We start from the raw sequence: 21,716 nt of genomic DNA on the forward strand, positions 1-21,716 counted from the left end.
TAAGGTAATAATTAGAAGAATAGGAAATAATTGTTTACCTTTAAAATCACCAAGTGGGAAAAAATAAATAAAACATGGTCAACTGAAGAAAAGGAAAGAAAAAAAATGAAATTAAAGCATTGTGAGCAAGCCAGCAAACAAACAAAAAATTTTGAAACAAATAAGATAGTGTGATTAAGCCCAAACATACCAGTAATACATGTAAGTAGATACATTATTTTTTAAAGGAGGAGGTTCAGTTAAGTGCAATGTTTTCACATTTAATTATGTTAACTCATAGATTCCTTACTCAAACACAACTCTGCTTAATTTGTTCACACTGAGTTAAGAATTTCAAGCATAAAGAAATGTGAGAATCTGTCTGATTGTGGTGAATCTGTTCTCTCAAAATGTATAAGATAATTTTGTGGTTTGAAAGAATCATCCTTGAGCATAAAAAATAAACATTGCCTAAATTTATTCATTTTTTCATATTATTTCCTGATTTTTAAATGAAGGAGATTCTCCTAAAGTATATTATTGGGATTTAGACTTTGGAATTCAGTTTTTGTTGGGAGATATTTCACAGGAAATTAATATGATTAATAGCTCAAAAGTAAGAAAATAAATGATATGAGTTTCAGTATAGGCTCTTCTATTTGCTGTCTGATGACCAACCAGTCATTATTCTGAGTCCAGTTACTCATTAATATAAATGAGGATAATATTTCAAGTATTAGTAAACTTTCTTACTCATTTTTATGATCTGTTTCTTTTTTTCCCCCTATACGTCTCTGACTCTCTTCTCTCCTGGATCTACCTTCCTAATTTATTTTACATCTTTTTTAATATTTATTTTTTAGTTTTAGGTGGACAAAATATTTTATTTTTATGTGGTGCTGAGAATTGAACCCCGTGCCTCACACATGCTAGGCAAGCACACTACCACTTGAGCCACATCCCCAACCCCATCTTGGTGCTAAGGATTGAACTCAGGGCCTCCCACATGCTAGGTGAATGCTTTACCACTGAGCCACAACCCCAGCCCCTTATTTTACATCTTTTAAATCTTTCCTACTAAGAAGATCTTCACTAGTTCTCTGAGTGTACATACTCCCCTCTGAGCTTGATAATTAGTGTGTGTATGTGTGTGTGTGTGTGTGTGTGTGTGTGTGTATATATATATATATATATATATATATATATATATATATATATATATATATAATACACAATATCACTCATTTTGGCTTCCTCCATCCCACTAACTACATTGTTCTCTTCAAAAGTGAGAAAACTTAGTATTCACTCATCCTTGAAATCTTCTTTTCTCTTTATCAACATATCTAAATCATCACAAAATCCATCTGCTTTTCCCATCATTTATATATTTAGAATCTGTCCATTTTCTCTATTTCACCACTATTATCCTTGTTCATGCTTATATCACCTCTTCCCATGTATTACTCAATAGCTTCCTATTGCATCCAATTTGGCCTTCTGTATCTCCAACACTCACCTGAGCCAAAGATATATTTTCAAGTTAAATTTCTCATTTTGAGATAAGTATAGATATACACGTAGCAGCTTTCAGAAATAACATAGAGAAATACAATATATATATATATTTTATCCAGTTACCCCAATGGTATGATCTTATATACTATAGTATAGGATCAAAGTCAGGATATTGTTATTGGTACAGTCAAAATACAGGAGATATCCATCTATATAAATATCCCTTTTATTGCTATTTTATAGCCATATCCATTTCTCTCCTGCCTTCTTTCCCACATCAGCCTAAACTGTTTTACGTCTCAATAATTTTAACTAGCTAAGAATATTATATGAACACATACAAAGTTATGTAAACTTTTGGGACTGGCTTAATTCATTCAGCATAATTCTTTAGATATTCATCCAAAATGTAAGTATGAAAAAAATCTGTTATTCCAGATTTGGGATATTATGAATAAAGCATCTGCAAACATTAATTGTACAAGTTTTTGTGTTCACATGAGATTTCATTTCTGAGACAAAAGACCCAAGAATGCAATTGATGGGTCATGTGGTAGTTATATTCAGTTTTTAAAGAAATTAACAAATTGTTTTCCAGGGTGGCAGTACCATCTTCTGTTTCCCATCAGCAATGTATTAGTTATCATTTATTTACATCTCCATTAGCATTTGATGTCACTAGTTTTTGTTTCAGCCATTATGATAAGATTATAAGTACTTCACTGTGGGTTTTTCTTTGCATTTTTCTGATAATAATGATCTTTTCATGTTCTTATTCTCCATCTGTATAACTTTGGTAAAATGCTTGCTACTGACGTTTGTTCATTTTCTAATTGGAGAAATCAGAATTTTTTTTGTTTAGTTTTATGTGTTTTTTATATATATTCTAGATCCTTGTTCTTTATCACTTATGTTGTTTCCTAATATTTTCTCCAACATTGTGGCTTCACTTTCATCCTCTTCATAGAGATTTTAATTTTAATAAAGTCTAATTTACCAAATGTCATTTTTATGGATTGTGTTTTTGATGTCAAGTTAAAAAAAATATTTCCCTAGCCATAAAAGCCAATGATTTTCTATTTTTTTGTAAAAGTTACATAGTTTTACATTTAAATCCATGATCTATTTTTGAGTTTATTTTTATGTAAGAGGTGAAGTTTTGGGGATTGGCTTAATTCATTCTGCATAATTCTTTAAACACACACACACATATATATATTTATGTTTCATTATTTCACCACCATTTGTTGAACAACTTTACTTCCTCCAATGAATTTCTTTTGGATATGTTTATATGGATCTATTTCTAGGTTTCTGTTCTGTCCCATGGATGTGTATTTATCTTTCCATTAATACCATGAATTCTTCATTACTATAGACTTATCATTACTCTTAAAATAAGGAAGCTTGGTATCTTCTATTTTCATTCTTTTAAAAAAATTATTTGGGCTATTCTAGTTCGTCCGTCTTTCCGTATATATGTATTCTCTGTATCTACAAATACTCTTGTTTGGATTTCATAGGTATTATATTTAACTTGTATATAGATTTGGAGAGAATTTACATAATTATATGTTGAGTCTTCCTATCCATGAACATAATATGTTTATTGATTAAGATTTTTTATTTCTTTCATAGATATTTTGTAATTTCCATCATTGAAGTAGTGTATATGTTATGTTAGATTGAAACAAAAGTATTTCCTTTTTGAGTGGTTTTTAAGAGCTATTATATTTTAAAATTTTGGTACACATTTGTTTAAAGATAGTTTACACAAATAAAATTGATTTTTGTAAGTTTATTTCCTTTCCTGCAATATTATTGAAAACACTAATTCTAGTAAGTTTTTTGTTGATTCATTGAGAGTTTTAGTTAATAATGCCATCTGGAAATACAGCTTAATTTCTTCCTTTCAAAACTGTAGTTTCCCTTTCTTGCCTTATTTTGCTAAATAGAATTTTCAGTTCTATTTTAAGAGTGGTGAGAGAGGACATTTTGACTTGTTCCTGATTTTAGTGGGAAAACACTAAATCCTTCACCATTCAGTATAATTCTGCAGGCTTTTGTGTAGGTGCTATTTATATGATTGCAGTGGGATTGTTTTCAGGCTGTTAATATTATTATTCTAATTATTATTATTATTATTTGATCGATTTTCAAATATTGAGCCAGCCTTATGTCCTTGGAATAAACTTCACTATGGAATGATGCATTTTTAAATTTATTACTGAATTTAATTCGATAATACTGTGTGAAATATTTATGTATCTGCCATTCATCTATATTTATTAGGAGTATTGTTCTATAGATTTTATTTGTTTTTTACTTTGAATTTGATATCAAAGTGATGCTACCTTCAAATAATTAATGGATAATATCTGGTTTCTATTCTATTTTCTGAAAGAAATTGTATTTAATTGGTGTTAATTCTCCTTCAAACATTTGATAAAAATTTTCAATGCAATAATTTGAAACAAAAGATTATTTTTGTGAAGTCTTGAATTATAAATTAAACTTTCTGAATAACTACATGCCTATTAAAGTTACCTATTCTGTTTTGGGTGATCTGTGGTATTTTGTTCTTTTTGAGAAACTGGTTCACTTCATCTAAGTTGTCAAATTCATGTGTGTAGAGTTTTTCATAATATTCTTTTCTTGTCCATTTTACAACTGCCAGGTATATAGTGATACCTTCATTTTATTATTGATATTGGTATTTTTTTCATTTATTAGTTTTGTTATAAATTCTTCAATTTCATTGATCTTTTTATAAAAGTATATATTTGTTTCATTGATCTTCTCTTTTGTTTTTTCTGTTTTCAATTTCATTGGTTTATGTTCTCACCTTTATTATTTTCTTTCCTTCTGATTACTTTTGTACAGATTTTGCTCTTCTTTTTTGTAAGTTCTTGAATTGAGGTTTAGTTTATTTATTTGAGACTATTTCTCTTTTTTAATGGAACCATTCAATGGTACAAATTTTCCTCTCAGTGCTTTAGATGTGAACCACTCATGTTGATATATTTTCATTTCCATTTATATATATATATATATATATATATATATATAAATTTCCTTTTGTGATTTACTCTATGTTCCACATATTTTTAGACTTTGTATGATTTCCATCCATTTTAAATTGCTTGAAAAGAATGTGCATTCTACTATTTTTGGAAGGAGAGTTCTAAGAAACAGGACAAATAAAATATTAGGGCATGAAACTAAACCTCAAGAAATTACTTATAAGAATGGAAATGAGAATCTGTTCTCTAACACAGGTGAATCAAACATAGAAAAGCATTAAGGAAACTATAAGAAGAAAATCTCCAAACATATGGACATTAAGCAACATTTTTCTAAATAATAAAGATGAAAATAATGAAAGGAAGAGATGGTACAAGTAGATACTTCCATATTGAGTTAGAGTACCAGGTACCCCTTAGACTGGGTTTATACTTGAATAGGAATGACACTTAATTATTGCTGGGCCTGTGGTGTGTAGTGATGGCTTCCCACTAAGTCTCTGTTGATACCATTATAGTTAAGAGAGATAATACTGTCTTCTTAATATTCCCCACCTGGTTCCCACTGACACTTTGGGCAGGGGTGTGGCCTTGGTACCTGTGGGCAGTGGTGAAAGTTCCAACCCTGTAGTAGGCCACTTCTAACCTGAACCAGCATGATGGGTGAGGGGATCATTCATTATGGCTGGACAAACACATGTCTATGCTCTCCATGTGGTCTCTACTGACTTGGGGCAGCGAATAATTACTACCTGCCAGGCGACTAGGGTTTGGGGTATCTCAACACAACCTAGCAAGGGTGGAAATCTAGACTTTCCCTTACTTGGTCTTTGCTGGTGGATGTAAAACTGGAGACTCAAGTTTGTGCTTAGTTAGAGAAGAGCAATTATTGTACAACATTTTTCTGTTTTTCTATAATTCACCTTTCCTTGTTATTTAGCTGGGGAAAACAGCTTTTCTTGGGACACATTCATCTGTACCTGTTAGCATTTTCAGATTGCTGGCTCTTCCAGCATCTAGTCTAGGATATATAAAGCAAATAAAACACCACTTTAACACTGTGGTGTTTCCTGGATCCTGAGTGTCCCTACTTGTCTGCCTTTGTCTTTATGGTTTTGGAATTTTAATATGTTTGTTTTTTTTTTATAAATGATATTCAACATTTTTAGTTGTAATTAGTGGACAAAATAGGGAAATGTCTATATTCAATCTTCTTGGAGGTAGAAGTCAAAATGAATATTTTGAAGCCACATATATGATTATGTCATATCCTGCTTAAATTTGTAAACTGCTTCACATAATTTTTATAATAAATATTGAAAACATTAATGGAGATGAGGGCCTGTATTATTTGGCCTTGACTATCCATACAGGCCAATTTACAATTTTTAACCATCTTTCTATACTCCAGTGCTTCTGATGGTTTTGTAGTAAGTTTAATGTGCCATATTATCATCTGATAGACAATATTTATACATGCTCTTCCTTCCACCTTAATTTCACCATATCTACCTATTACCCACCTATCTACCTCCATTACCACATTTGATTCTACTCTTCCTTCACTCTCAGATATATGATTTTATTAAGGATTATTTTTTCTGACAGACTCTCCACCCCAATCACCTCTGAGACACACACACACACACACACACACACACACACACACAATTCTATTTATGTGTCTTGTTATATATGTTTATAAAACTGAGTAACATTTCTTTAAAGCACTCACTTCAGTTTGTAGTTACATGTATATGTGTATAATTAAAATGTATCTCAACAATATATATGTTATATACATAGTAAATGATAAATAATATATAGTTAATTACATGAAGATAAGGCAATTTGAATGTAGACAGTGGGAAGAAAAGTCTGCTAATGCAGAGTCTTAATGTAGGAGACCAAAATGGAGTAAGGAATATTTTCTTCCCCTTAAAATGGCTTTCACAATCCACCACTATTAATAATAAAACAGGGGCTGGGGCTAAGGCTCAGCAGTGGAGTATTTCACTTGCACGTGTGAGGCACTGGATTTGACGCTCAGCACCACATAAAAATAAATAAACAAAATAAAGGTATTGTGTCCATCTACAACATACACACACACACACACACACACACATATTTAAAAAGTAATAAAACAGAAAGTGATAATGTATATACTAGATGGGCAACATCACTTTCTGGATCTAAGTTGTCAAGGTGCCCTGGTTTTCTACATTTTTCTTTTCACCTGACACACATCCCATCCATTTCTTTATTTTTATTTTTAAATATATTTTTTTAGTTGTAGATGGACACATTACCTTTATTTTATTTTGTTTTTTAATTTTTTTAATGTGTTGCTGGTGATTGAACCCAGTGCCTCATGGATGTTTGGCAAGCACTTTACCATTGAGCCATGACCCCAGTCCTATCTTTATACATATCTGTCCCTTTATCTGCTCATTCTCTGCTAGATATGGTTCAGATTGATTTGAATTTTGGATAAAAGTCCACTGGGAAATATTAGGACAAATAATTATTTTCTCTAGAACAATTAGTTCCCATTTATAGTTGGAGTCTCTAGCTATGACATTGTTTCTCAATTTTCGAATTAGTGCAATCTGACTTTCAAATAATTATGTGATTTGGGCTGGGGTTGTAGCTCAGCAGTAGAGTGCTTGCCTAGCTTGTGAGAAGCCCTAGGTTTGATTCTCAGCACCATATAAAAATTAACAAACAAAATAAAGGTATTGTGTACAATTAAAAATATATATAAAAATATAATAATTATCTGATTATTGGCATTTGATGACAAGTTGAAGTCAGCAGCAGAATATATCCATTCTTTAAAAAATTACCTACATTCTTATATATAAACTTTTTTATTAACACTGATATGATCTTTATATGTATTTCTGAAAGCATTTACGCCTATACAATCTACCCAACTTGTATACAAGTTAACATTCATGAAGATCAAATTTGTGTCTTCCCTTATCGTTAATATTGTTTTTAGCTCAGTGAGAACAAATAACGAGTAGGTAGATATGTTTAAAGTAAAGAAAATTTAAAAAATTTGTCCTATGTAGACATATGTTAAAAAACATTTTAAGTCCTCCATATAAATTCTCATGAGATGAGAACAGCAAGAAATGTGGCGAAAATGAAGTATTTTGCCCAAACTCAGATGAAAAGCCTAATATTTCTGAATGAATTAGTAATGATAATTTTTTTTCATATGATGTGATTTGGGTTGGGGTTGAATCATGCTAGGCAATGATTCTATGTCCACATTTTTGTTTGTTTGTTCAACATATTTCAGTCATTTTAAAAAAATTTCATGCAGGTAAAAGGCATTCTCCAGACACTTCTATGCTAATCATAGCGCCAAGAGACTTCAGAAAAACAAGGTAAGTTGAGCCATCAAACTTTATCCAGCCATGTTTGGTGAATCTAGTATTTACTTACAAAATTAATTTCTTTTGTAGAAAAATAAGAGAAATTATAATTGACTCAACTGAGATGTCATGAAATACATTCTAGGATAACAAAATTCAATGCTGTCATATTTACAGGCTACCTTGTTTCTGTTATTTTTAAATTATAAAAGTAGTACAGTTAACATAATAAAATATTTTTCCAAAAATATTCAAGCAAAAAGATGTATAAGCTGTAAATATTGAATATTTTTTCCTTTATCCCAATCTCAATAATTTTGTGTGCATACTTCCAAACCTTTAATGTATACACACAATTATATTAAACAATTTTATACAAAAATTATGAATCATCTAGAACAAATAAGGTGAATGCATATGAATTGACACAGGATGATCTCAATGTCATAATGGTAGTGAAAAAAATAGTGACTTGCAGAACAGTACAGAAAATATTTTTGTAGATTTTACCGTTAAAATTGAGAATCCCCTTCTATTTTGATTTCTATCAGTAGTAGACCTAGGGAAAAGACAAAAACATATTTTTAAAATTGAGAAAAAAGTAATCTAGAAATCAATAAATCAAAAAATAATTGTAAGTTTAAAAGTGAATATCCTCAGTATTTCAACAATGTAAACATTCATTCCTTCATTTTTCACAAAATGTTCAGGCAGCAATAGAAAAAAGGGTACCTAAATACTTACAAACCAAACCTTAGAAATAGCCCTGGGACTTTCTTCTGCATGATAAATTTCCAGTAACCAAAATAGGAAAGTAATATAGAAAGAAAGCCCATTGTCTCAACAGCTATGTGTGTGTGTGTGTGTGTGTGTGTGTGTGTGTGTGTGTGCGTGTGTGTGTGTGTATATATATATATATATATACACTCTCTTTATGTGTAGGTATGTGTTACTCGGAGTCAATAGAGAAATTTTATTTTGTTCTTCATACAAATTGAATAGTGTGTATTATGTTTCTCAAGTAATAAAATTATTTACTAAAATTGTTACACAAAACAAATAAGTAAACAATAAAAGTTATTCATGGAGTTCTTTTTTGAAACTATTGTGAACATATGCAGCTTAGCTTGTGACTAAGACAAATTATGATAAATCAAATTTTGTATATTCAATACAAATCAAATCAATCATGTAATAATCTAAATAATAGTTGATGGAACAATATAAAAGAAACTGGAAATATTCACTGAACTATACATCAATTGCTCTAAATGTTCATATAATTTTTGATCATCAGCCTGTAATTAGGCAATAGTGTTTACTAAGAATTCTCTGATTAAAAAAAAAAGTAAGGCAGTGGTTGTGGCTCAGTGGTAGAGTGCTTGCCTAGCACATGTGAGGCCCTGGGTTCGATTTTTAGCATTATATATAAATAAAGAAAATAAAGGTCTATTGACAACTAAGAAAATATTAAATAAGAAAAACAATTTAAAAAATCAAAGTAGGAAACACAATCATATGTATTTAAGAGAATGGTACACGATGATTATAAAGAGTATTTGTTGCAAAGGTATATTCAAGCATAATGTAAAATATTTTATAATCAAGCTGAAATTCAAAGCTTCTTTACATTTAAAACATAAATATTATTGAAGCAAGGTTGCCCAGTATGATAAATTTTATGATAGAGTGAATATTCCTCTCCTCCCTTTTTGTGAGATAACTGCATGTTTTTCTGCTCTAATGATATTGTGTTTGCTTTTGTGAGTTCCTGTGGTCAAAGGAAAGTGAATGGAAACCTGAACAGATGCTTTATATGTGTGGTAAAGCTTGGAGTCTTGTGCATCTACGATCTGCTCTGATAATGTTATATCTCAAATAAGGATTAGCTTCATTATCTTGAAATTGAAATAATTATTGGGAACACCTGAAAGCACCCTACTGCCTGAATAGAATCACTTTAGGTGATCTACACACTGATTAATGAGAAATAATAGTAAGTCATTGACGTTCAGGGATCATTTATTATAGAGCATTGTAACAATAAAAGTTCATGAGTACTGCCAACTATTTAGAATGCCAAACAACTGGGGTCCTAGTTAATATCCATGAATATTTGAGGGAAATGGTAAATATACATCTTTGAGTTAACTTGGTCAATTAAAAAGCTTGACTTGTTTATGTTCTCCAATCATCTGCTACACATTAGAAGATTAACTGAGAGAATTAAATATTAACATTGCAGAAGATATTTAACTTTTATAGTCATTGTTACATATGAGAAAGAATGGGTAAATTTTTTCAATAGCAGAAAGACAAAAATAAATATAAGTTGGATAATTAAAGATTAAGTAAGAATTCCATGACAATAATTGTAGTTACTAAAATAAATGATGATGAAAACCTGTGTACTATATGGCATCTAGCATAGTTCAAGGAGTATAGTAGGTACTGGATTATTAAATGTATTTGATACAAATACTTAAGAATAAATTGGTTTAAATATAGAGCTCTAACTGGAGGCAGGGAATTAAATTATGATCTAGATGCGTCTGGGCATAGGGTTCAGTTTTGGAAAGCTACTATTCTTGGGAATTCACCCTAATCTTCAGGCCAGCTGTTTATTCAAAGAATTCTTGAATAAAATGCATGAATAGTATACCTATCAGGAGATATGTTGTTTAATATAACTGATTTCAGACTTGCCAAGACCTTCTTCAGTACTACTGAAAAATCTATTTCGTGCAGAGAGAGAAAGAAGTAGAATGACAATCACCCACTGTTCCTATGGGGTTCAGGGAATGTTCCTTAGACTCAGATAAACATGTTTGAGGTCTGCTCTGGTTTTGACTTGGACCTTGAGGTAAGTATACACCATAAAAATTTTCTTTTAATTCGATGATTTTTACATAAAATTGAGGTTTGAGGTTAGACAATATTTTTGGAATAAATGTTTAGCAAGAACAAGTAGCAGTGGAGAGTAAAATTTTAAATAGAATAATGAGAAAGGATGAATAGTATATAAGCATTATTTAAGTAGTAATTCATTAGAAATCACCTAAATATTGTCATTTTGCTGCTTTATAAATAATTTCAGATATGCTGGGTGCTGTGCTACATGTCTGTAATCCCAGTGACTCTGGGTGTTAAGACAGGAGAAGTTTGAGGCCAGCCTTAGTAACTTGCAAGGCCCTAAGAAACTTAGATCTTGTCTCAAAATAAAAATAAAATAAAATAAAAGGGACTGAGGATGTAGCTCAGTGGTAAAGTGCACTTAGGTTCAATCCCCATTTCCAAAGTAAACAAATAGATAAACTAAATAATTTCTAATATATGAAATAATTTAACTAAAGTTCTTACAAATCAATAGTAAAATAAGTATAAACTAAAAACATAAATGGCAACTTGAGATGATTTAAAAGCTAAGGAACCCGAAATCTCTTTGAATTTTTTGCAATATTCTATTAATAAAGACATTTTTAGAACAAGGATTTGCCTATAATGATTGAAGCATTTTAAGTGATCCTAATTAAATCTAGGAATTTAGAAGATATAATTTAAATAAATTTGTATCAATGACATAATATTCAAAAACAGGTCAACATAAGGACAAGGTACTATAGAAATGTACATGTGATGTGGAAAGATCATTAATTTCTCTTCTTATTTTTAAAGTTTTCTCAGTGAAATCAGAAGCAAAGGAATTTAGTCTTTAGATTGACAATATTCATTCTTTCAGTCTACAAACATGGGATGTTTATCCATTTATTTGTTTCTTCAATTCTTTTGGCAAAACTTTATAGTCTACACTGTGTGAGTCTTATACCTCCTTGTTTAAATTTATTCCTAAGTATTTTATTATTTTTCATGGTATTATGAATTAGTTTTCTTAATTTCCATTTCTGATTGTTCATTGTTAGTGTATAGAAGTGCAATTGATTTATAGGTGTTTCTTTTGTGCACTGCAACTTTGATAAATTTGGTTATTCATTTTAATAGTTCTTGTGAATTTTTAAAGATTTTCTATATATAATATCATATTTATGAAAATAGAGCAAAATAGGAATACCTACCTTCTAATTCAGATTTATCTTATTTCCTTTGCTTGCCCAATTATTCTGGCTAGAATAAGCAATATTATTTTGAATAGAAGTGAATACAGGTATCCTTGATTTGTCCCTGATCTTAAAGGGAAGTTTCTCTATTATGATGTTGGCTGTGTATTTTTCATATATGGCTTTTACTATGTTAAAGTAGCTCCCTTATCTTCCTTGTTTGTTATTTTCCTCATGAAAGGATATTGAATTCAGCAAGATGATTTTCTGCATTAATGAATTATTATGTGACTTCTTCCTTCATTCTGTTATTGTTCTGCATAATGTTCATGGCTTTTCCTAAGTTACACTGTGCTCATAAAATAAATGCTATTCAGCCACTGTTATAGCTTAGATATGGTGTGTCCTCCCAAATCTCCCATGTTAATGTAAGAATATTCAGAGATAAATGATTGTATTACAAAATCTGGAAATAAGTCACTCTCAATGGACTAACTGGGTGATAATTGCAGGTAGGTAGAGTGTGGCAGGAGGATGTGTGTCACTTGGCATGTGACTTGGAAGAGTTCATCTTCCCTGAAGCTCCTTCCTCCCTGATGCCACTCTCTCTCATTCTTTCCTTCCTGGCTGCCAAGAGGTGAGCAGCACTCTTCCACCACACCCGACCAGAGCAATGGAGTCAGTATACCATGAACTAAAACCTCTGAAACCACGAGCCAAATAAACTTTACATCTTCTATGTTGTTCTTTTTAAAATTCTTTTTTATTTTACATGGACAAAATCTCTTTATTTTATTTTATTTATTTATTTTTATGTGGTGCTGAGGATAGAATCCAGTGCCTCACCTGTAAGAGACAAGTGCTCTGCCACTGAGCCATAACCCTAGCCCCTCTATGTTATTCTCATTAGGTATTTTGGTCACATCTATGCAAGGTTGTCCAACACAGTCATGACACATAATCCTTTAATGTTTTGTTGACTTATGCTAGTTAGTACTTTCTTAAGAATTTTTTTTTAAGAGAGAGTGAGAGAGGAGAGAGAGAGAGAGAGAGAGAGAGAGAGAGAGAGAGAGAGAGAGAATTTTTTAATATTTATTTTTTAGTTCTTGGCAGACACAACATCTTTGTTGGTATGTGGTGCTGAGGATCGAACCCGGGCCGCACGCATGCCAGGCGAGCGCGCTACCGCTGAGCCACATCTCCAGCCCTTTCTTAAGAATTTTTATAGTATTTACAGGTAATATTTGGCAACAGTTTTATTTTATTGTCTTTCTTTTTTTGTATCTCTCTCTGACTTTGGTATCAGGAAATTAATGGACACTGATAATTAAGTGCAAATATGTTTTTTTTTTTATTGATTGACAAATTGCCTTTCTAGTGTCTGATGTATTCTGCTGTCTGTCCTATTCTCTACTATCCCCCCTCCCCTCCCCTCCCCTCCCCTCCCCTTTTCTCTCTCTACCCCTTCTACTGTAAATCATTTCTTCCATTTGTATTATCTTGTCTTACCCCTCCTTTCCTCTTATATGTCATTTTGTATAACCCTGAGGATCGCCTTGGAGTTCATTCCTCAAAAAAAGAAAAAACCAACAAATAAATGATCTCATACTTCATCTCAAAATCCTAGAAAAAGAAGAGCAAAACAACAGCAAAAGAAGTAGAAGGCAAGAAATTATTAAAATCAGAGCTGAAATTAATGAAATTGAAACAAAAGAAACAATTGAAAAAATTGACAAAACTAAAAGCTGGTTCTTTGAAAAAATAAATAAAATTGACAGACCCTTAGCCATGCTAACGAAGAGAAGAAGAGAGAGAACCCAAATTACTAGCATACGGGATGAAAAAGGCAATATCACAACAGACACTTCAGAAATACAGAAGATAATCAGAAATTACTTTGAATCCTTATACTCCAATAAAATAGAAGATAGTGAAGGCATAGATAAATTCCTTGAGTCCTATGAACTGCCCAGATTGAGCAAATATGGTTTTAACTCTTCTTTAAATCTTTTCTTTTAAATTTTATTGGATAAAGTTCAAGATTTATTTAATGCAGGACTTTTAAAAATATTTTATTTTGTAGGTGTAGATGGACACAACACAATGCCTTTATTTTTATGTGGTGCTGAGGATTGAACCCGGGTCCCGCCCATGCTAGGGGAGCGCTCTACTGCTGAGTCACAATCCCAGTCCCTTCTGTAAATCTTTTAAGAATTTGCCAGTGAAGCCATTTAATTCAGAGGATTCTTTTTTTGAGAAGTTGCTGACTACTTACTCAATTTTCTTACTAGTTTATTAGTCTTATTCACATTTCCTATTTTTTTATGGTAGAGTCTTGCTAGGTAGTGTTTCTAGAGTTTGTCCATTTCATCTAGGTTTTACAAACAGTTCATGTGCAATTCTTTCCTTTAATTGTTAACCTTACCTCTGTAAAATCAGCAGTAAGTCCCTTACCTCCTACAACCCCTAGAAAATATGTATTAAACACAATAGATATGTCAAGTAAATGAAGATAACAGTTAGCCAATATGGAAAACTAGTGATAAGAATATTAAATAAATTTCCTTGGCACCTGGAAGTTAACAAGTAGTGATATGAAATTCCCACTTAGTCTGACTTCCCAAGTGTTGTGACTAACTCCTTCTTAGTTTAATTTTTGAGATCTCATTCATTTTTCCAGAAGTACTTAATGAGCTCATATACACTCAGTACTGTCCCTTTCCTCAGTGGTTATAAATGCATAGATGTATAATATATAATTGTGGCTCAAAAATTTATTGTGTGTGTATGTGTATATATATATATATATATATATATATATATATATATATATATATATAATATCTTCATTAAGAGTATTTTAAATAGCTTAAAATATGACTTAATAGTTTCTGATGTAAGACAGTTTTTTAATTGCATGAATATTTTTAAGAATGTTTTTTAGACTTTTTCAGTAAGCTGATTTTATCTGGAAAGATTTGTGAGTTGACATTTGAAGGAAAGTGGAAAAAATAAAGTGTGATGTTTAATTATCAAGGAACCTCAAAGAAAGCATAACCATAACTGGTAATCTGTATGAGGAGTGGTGGAATTAGAGACAATTAATGAAACCAAATTATATTCTCAGGTTTGGGGAAAGGTATTTGTCAATTTCAACTAACCAGCATCATCATGACACATGCAATGTTTGCTTCAGATTATAGGTGAAAAATGATGGAAACTAATAACAAAGTTCGAAAGGAACAATATAATTGCATATACATTTAGGTATACATGGGAATGGTAAGCTAGTGAAGAAAGACAGAGCAGCTAGAAATTTAAAAAGTAAATAAGGGGCTGGGAATGTAGTTCAGTGATAGAGTCCTGGCCTAGCATGAATAATACCTAGTAATGCAAAAAACATAAATGAACTTATTCTTAAGCATTATTCATAATAACTCTTATAGTGCAAGAGCTCCTTGGGATGGAATGATTTTGATCTCTAATATACAAGATCAGGAGGAATTTAAATTAAACTATTATAAATGGTAGACATCAAGGAGAAAGTGGTAATAATTTACTTAGTAGAAATTAAAATCTAAAAATTTACCTATATATGTATGGTATCTTAGAACTTCCTCTATCAGGTGATAAAAGACAAAATGCTTGTTTAGCTCTTTTATAATATCTGGGAATTGATTAAGAAAAGAGAGAGACAGGAAAATCAAGTTTGCCTCACCATTAAATAAGACTACATTAAGTATTATTGTTCAGACTAGGTAGCCATTATCAAGCCACTCTCACTCATTTGTCAGAGCATGTTTTAATCAGCAAGAGACTTAAAATTAAAAACAAAACAAAACAAATAAAAAACCCACTATAATCTTAATTTGTAAATATTCCTTGAGAGGAATACATAAGCATCATCCTAATATTTGGATTTCTATAAATAGGAGAATTGCCCTATTATTGTAATAATTAAAGAAATTAAGTGGGTTTAGTTCTGATGTATTTTCTAAATCTGTAACAAGGAAGAATTTTTAAAAATCATTAATTTTTAATTTTTTATCTTTATATGATAGTTTACTGTTTATATTTTATATGTATATATTTATATTTTATATTTTGTTTTTATATTTTTGTATATATTTATATATTTTTACTTTTTTCTATAGAAAAGTTTTCATGACAAATTTTACTCTAGAAATTGGTAACTTTTCTTTAGAGTATAAGCAACTTAAAGTTGCCAGTGCTCAAAGTATCTTAGAAAACTGTTTCCAACAAAGTTGATAATGTTGGATTATATTTTGAAAAATTGCCTTAGGGTGTTCTAACCCTAAGAACATTATCATCTCTTGACTATTCAAAATGATGGTAGAAATGTTTTCTATATTTGGTGTTTGGTGGGGGACATATTGAAATTACATCTATCTTTCTGGAAGATAACTATTAATTTTCAACAGTTCAGAATGTTATAGAAATATTCAGTATTTTGTTTATTATCTTCATATCCACTTATGAAGGGAAGATGGGGATAAATGCAAAGCACTTAAAAATAACAACAACAACAACAAAAAAAAACATGTTCCCTTTTACTAAGAGAAAATGTTTCCTAGAAAAATCACAAGATATGAAATCCTTTCTTGAAAATTTTTAAAATAATGCCTACATGTCTTTAGACTCACATTTAATGACCTGATGAAAAATGCAGTCTTAATTATATAATATATAGGAACTTAGTATATGAAAGGATACACACAAAAAAAAATACCACATACTGTGTAGATTTTTTTGTAGATCTAGATGTTTCCTCAGCATATCCTTCTGCTGGCTTCACAGTAAGTTCCACTGCAGCTCCCAGAACAAATTCTCCTTCAGGTCTCATAGGAGGTCTTCTTGCTGGTCCCATAGCAAGTCCTTGTGTAGGACTCGTAGCATTTCTCCTTGAAGGACTCACTGTATGTCGCCTTGCTGGTCTTTCAACATATCCTCCTACAGGACTCATAATATGTCTCATACCATGTCTCTCAGCATGTACTCTTGCAGGACTCTCAGCATGACCTCTTGCAGGATGCCTTGTTATGGCATGTTCTCTTGGATGTCCCCTTCCGTATCTCTCAGCATGTCCTCTTGCAGAACTCACAGAACGACCTCTTGAAGGGCTCACAGATTGGTGCCTTGCAGGACTCACTGCACATCCGCTTACAGGTCTCACAGAAAACTCTCTTGCAGCATTAACAGCACGTCCTCTTGTAGGACTCATGGCACGTCCCCTAGCAGGTCTATCAGCATGGCCTCTTTCAGGACTCACAGTAAATCCCCCTGAAGATCTTACAGAAAGATGATTGGTAGGACTCACAGCACTTTCCTTTTCATTTCTCTTTTTGTCATGTTGTTTTGCAGGACTCACAGCACAGCCTCTTACAGAATTCACAGCAAGCTTCCTTATAGGACTCATGCTACGTCCCCTTGCATGTCTCTCAGTGTGGCCTATTGTAGGATTCAGAGAAGGACCCCTTGCAGGACTCACAGACTGATCCCTTGCAAGATGCACAGCAAATCCCCGTGTAGGACTCAGGGTACGTCCCCTAGCATGTTTCTCAGAATATTCCATTGCAGGACTTGTAGCAGGGCTTTCTTTGGGTCTCACAAGAAGTCCTCTTTCAGGTGCCCTAGCAGATCCTTCCATTGTTCTCCAGACAGGTTCCTCAGAAGATCTTCTATTTGCTTCCCCCATAGGTTCTCCCAAAGATCCTCCTTCGGCTCTTAAAACACCATCATAGCGGTCAAGCAACTGTAGGAAACAAAGAGATGAAAGCAAAGGGTTGACTGTTAGAATTTTAAAAATCTGAAAGGTAGTAGACACATGTTAAGATATGTAAGGAAGTCTCTGAGTAGAGGTTACATTTTTAAATTGTTTAAATTATTTAATAATTTTAAAAATATTCAACTAAATTGGAGAGTAAAGAAAAATAACATCTAATCATGCTTATCTTGGTTTTCCTGTTAAGAAATCATACAATTTTTATTAGTGCATTATAGTTCTGCATAATTTTGGATTTAATTTTGGCATATTCATAAATGAATATAACAATTTGCTGTATTTCAGCCCCTAGGACTATCCCTTTCCCCATCCCTTACCCTGATCCGTCTCCTCTATTCTATTGGTCTTCTTTCTATTTATTTTTCAATTAGTACAATATAGTTATGCATAACAATGAATTCACTGTGATATATTCATAGTGATAGATTCATACATACACATGACATAGTGTGGTCAATTTGATTCTATTATCCTTCCCTTTCCTATCCTTTCTCCCTACTCAAATTCATACGTCTTTTAAAACTGAAAATAGCTGTTAAGCATTTGGTACCTGTTCTGATATGAGCTTAAAATTTTGAAATATAAAATTGGTCATGTCACAATCTATTTCTCAAGCATCTAAACAACACTTCAAAACAAGGTATCTTTTAGTGATAATGTGGGTATTTGCTTTTATTTGCAAAAGATAAACTAAAAAAGCAAATCCAGAAATTAACTGAGGACAGATATTTCCAAGAATGAGTGGTAATGAAATGTGGGTGATAGAGATGAAATTGATACTTTGTAAACATTTTGTAAATTTTGATTTTTGAAATATACACATAGCTTTTACTTTTGAAAATATAATTAAATAAAAATATTGAAAAAGGAAACACCAAAACTAAATACAGAAACCAGTAAATGTATTTGTATATCAAATAAAAATATAAACATACAGAATTACTAACTGAAGCAATTTTTATGATTATATTCTACCTATGCATTCATCTTTAATTATATATATATATATATATATATATATATATACAATAAAAATATTGAATTTTTCTAGGTGAATTATTAATATTGACATTGGATTAATAATTCTGAAACTATTTTGTGTTAATTTTAGACTCTACAATTTTATGTTGGTAATTTTTATTTGATAATTTTATGAGCCAGGTATCTGATAGTAGGTATGGGGAAATAAGTGTGGAATAGAGCATATGATAAAGCATTCTGTGAAACTAAATTTATAATAGAGTTCAGTATGAACCTATGATTTAAACACAAATATACACACATTCACAGTTTCTAGGTATGTCTACTAAAAGGAGCTTACAAGAAATAATACTATAGTAGCAATGAGCATATTTATCGACTAAATTTTGATTTCTTTATACCACTCTACATTAACAGAAGCCAAGTTCAGTTGAAGCAATGGCTGATTACAACTCTGTAACTGAAAAAGAACAAGGTAATCCTAGGACAGCTTATTGTATCAAAAAAGAAATGTCTAATGACTACTGGGTCTATCAAAATGTATAAGAACTATTTTGAAAAGGCATCCACTATTAAAATTTAGAATAATTAAAACACCAAGATGTGATGGTAATTAACTTTAAAACATTTAGTAAAATTTAAGAATATGTTAGTACTCTATCATTTTAAAAATACATTGAGGAAAAGGGAAAACTTTGCCTTATAGAAAAAATTTAGTTGCAAATCAAAGTATAAAAAGGAGCAAATTTTACAATTCCCAATGTAATATTTATTCAGTTAAGGACCATCACTAGATGCCCAAACAAATGGGTGAAAGGTTGTTGTGAACTGGGGTATTTATATCAACATGAAGTATCATCCCACCTATTACTAATTAAAAAAGAAAATTTACTTTTACAATGGAGAGAACAGTGTATATCTTTAGCCAAGGTAATCAGAACAATAATAGAACAAGTTGATGTGATGTGCCTCCTGGAGTGATGCAATTGGGAATACACATCATCATCTACATAGTATTCATGCTAAAAATATTTAGCCTGAATGCATTTGTTATGTAATTCCAGACTGTTGGACATTTTACATGGCAAATGGCCTGAATTACTAAAAAAGTTCAATGTCATGAAAGTCAGAGATATTGTTCCATATTAAAGGAGACTAAAGGGACATGACAACGAATTATTTCATTATTGGATTTTATATTAAACAGAAACCCTATAGAAGAAAAAGTGATAAGTTGAAAATAGATCATATATTTGAAAATTGTATAACTATTATTTTTTAGGAAGGATAACAGTATTGGCCCTAAGTAGGAGAGTGCCCAACACCTTAGAAGATACTTGCTGAAGTATTTTGACATGATGTCTACAATTTATTTTCAATAAAGATTCAGCAAAAAATAAAAATAATGTATGAGGGGTAGAAGGAAACAGGGAAGAAGAGGAGAGGGGTAAGGGAAGAGAGAGAGAGAATGTAATAAAAAATGAAAACAATCACAACTTCCCTTCATAGTCTTTCTAACCAAAGAGTAATGACTTTTTGTGCAAAGTTTATCCAATTACATGAGATCAGATAAAAATATTTAAGGAGCTGGAGATATAGCTCAGTAATAGAGTGTTTCCCTGAATCTGTTCATTAGGTAATCCCAGACTATTGGACATTTTAAAAGGCAAAAGGCCTGGATTCTTCAGTTAAGGTCAATATCATTAAAGTCTCCAAATTAATGAAGACTAAAAAGACGAGACAATCCCTAGTACTGCACAACAAAAACAAAAACAACCAAAAAAAAAAGATAACGTTATAATTGAAGTATTAGACTAGTTATAAATTAAATGGTATTTTACAGTGTTATAGAATAATATTTTGTGTGTGTGTATATTTTTATAAATTTTGGTGATAGTCATTGCCTAAAAGAATAAGAAAGGTATGTGAAGCACCAGAATTAGCTAAAGGAGAAGGGATTTTTTATACTTTAAAAAATCTTTCTGCAAGTCTGCTTTTAGTTGATGAAAAAAATATTCCTATCTAAAAAGAGCAAACCTAAATTATTAATTGGATATTTTTAGTTCTATAACTATTTTATTTAATTTTTGTTTGAAGGATCTATTCAGTGGTGAGAGAGGTATTAAAAGTCACCAAGTATTATTGTATTGTGTTCTATTTGCTTCTTGAAATTGAGAAGGGTTTGTTTGATGTATGTATATGCTTCATTTTTTTGTGGCATAAATATTTATGATTGTTATGTCTTGGTGATGTATAATTCCCTTAAGCAGTATGAAATGTCCTTCTTTGCCCCTTCTGATTAACTTTGGATGTGGCAGAAAAGGTACACTTATACATTGCTGGTGTAACTTAAAATTGGTGCAACCAGTCTGGAAAGCAGTATGGAGATTCCTCAGAAAACTTGAAATGGAACCATCATTTGACCCAATTATCCCATACATCGGCATATACCCAAAAGACATAAAATAAGCATACTGTAGTGATGCAGCCACATCAATGTTCTTAGAAGCTCAATTCACAATAGCTAAGCTATGAAACCAACCTAGGTGCCCTTCAACAAATGAATTGATAAAGAAAATGTAGTATATATACACAATGAAGTATTACTCAGACTTAAAGAAGAATGAAATTATGGCAATTGCAAGTAAATGGATAGAGCTGGAAAATATCATGCTAAGCAAAATAAGCCAATTCCAAAAAACCAAAGGCGTAATGTTCTTTGACATGTGGATGCTGACTCACAATAGGTGGGGGCAGAAGAGGAGGTTCACCAGATTAGATGTGGGAGGATGGGAGGGGATAGAAATGGGAAAGACAGTAGAATGAATCTGACATAATTTTCCCATGTTCATATACGAATGCACAACCAGTCTTATTTCATAGCATATACAATCACAAGAATGGTACATTATACTCCATGTAGGTATGTTATGTCAAAAATACATTCTACTGTCATGTATACTTAAAA

The 21,716-nt window shown here is 31.5% G+C and overlaps 1 protein-coding gene across 1 annotated transcript in view; it reads right to left on the reverse strand.

Moving 5' to 3' along the window:
- LOC113199935 (uncharacterized) overlaps positions 1 to 21,716 on the reverse strand; it is a 433,183-nt gene that overhangs the window by 62,511 nt on the left and 348,956 nt on the right. The window contains exons 6-7 of the mRNA XM_077793630.1: positions 16,722 to 17,737; positions 8,420 to 8,468 (exon numbers count right to left, since the gene is read on the reverse strand). Of these exons, the coding sequence (XP_077649756.1) occupies positions 8,420 to 8,468; positions 16,722 to 17,737 (1,065 nt within the window). The remainder of the gene's footprint in view (positions 1 to 8,419; positions 8,469 to 16,721; positions 17,738 to 21,716) is intronic.

Source organism: Urocitellus parryii, chromosome X (genome assembly GCF_045843805.1).
Source record: "Urocitellus parryii isolate mUroPar1 chromosome X, mUroPar1.hap1, whole genome shotgun sequence".
Classification (NCBI taxonomy): Eukaryota; Metazoa; Chordata; class Mammalia; order Rodentia; family Sciuridae; genus Urocitellus; species Urocitellus parryii.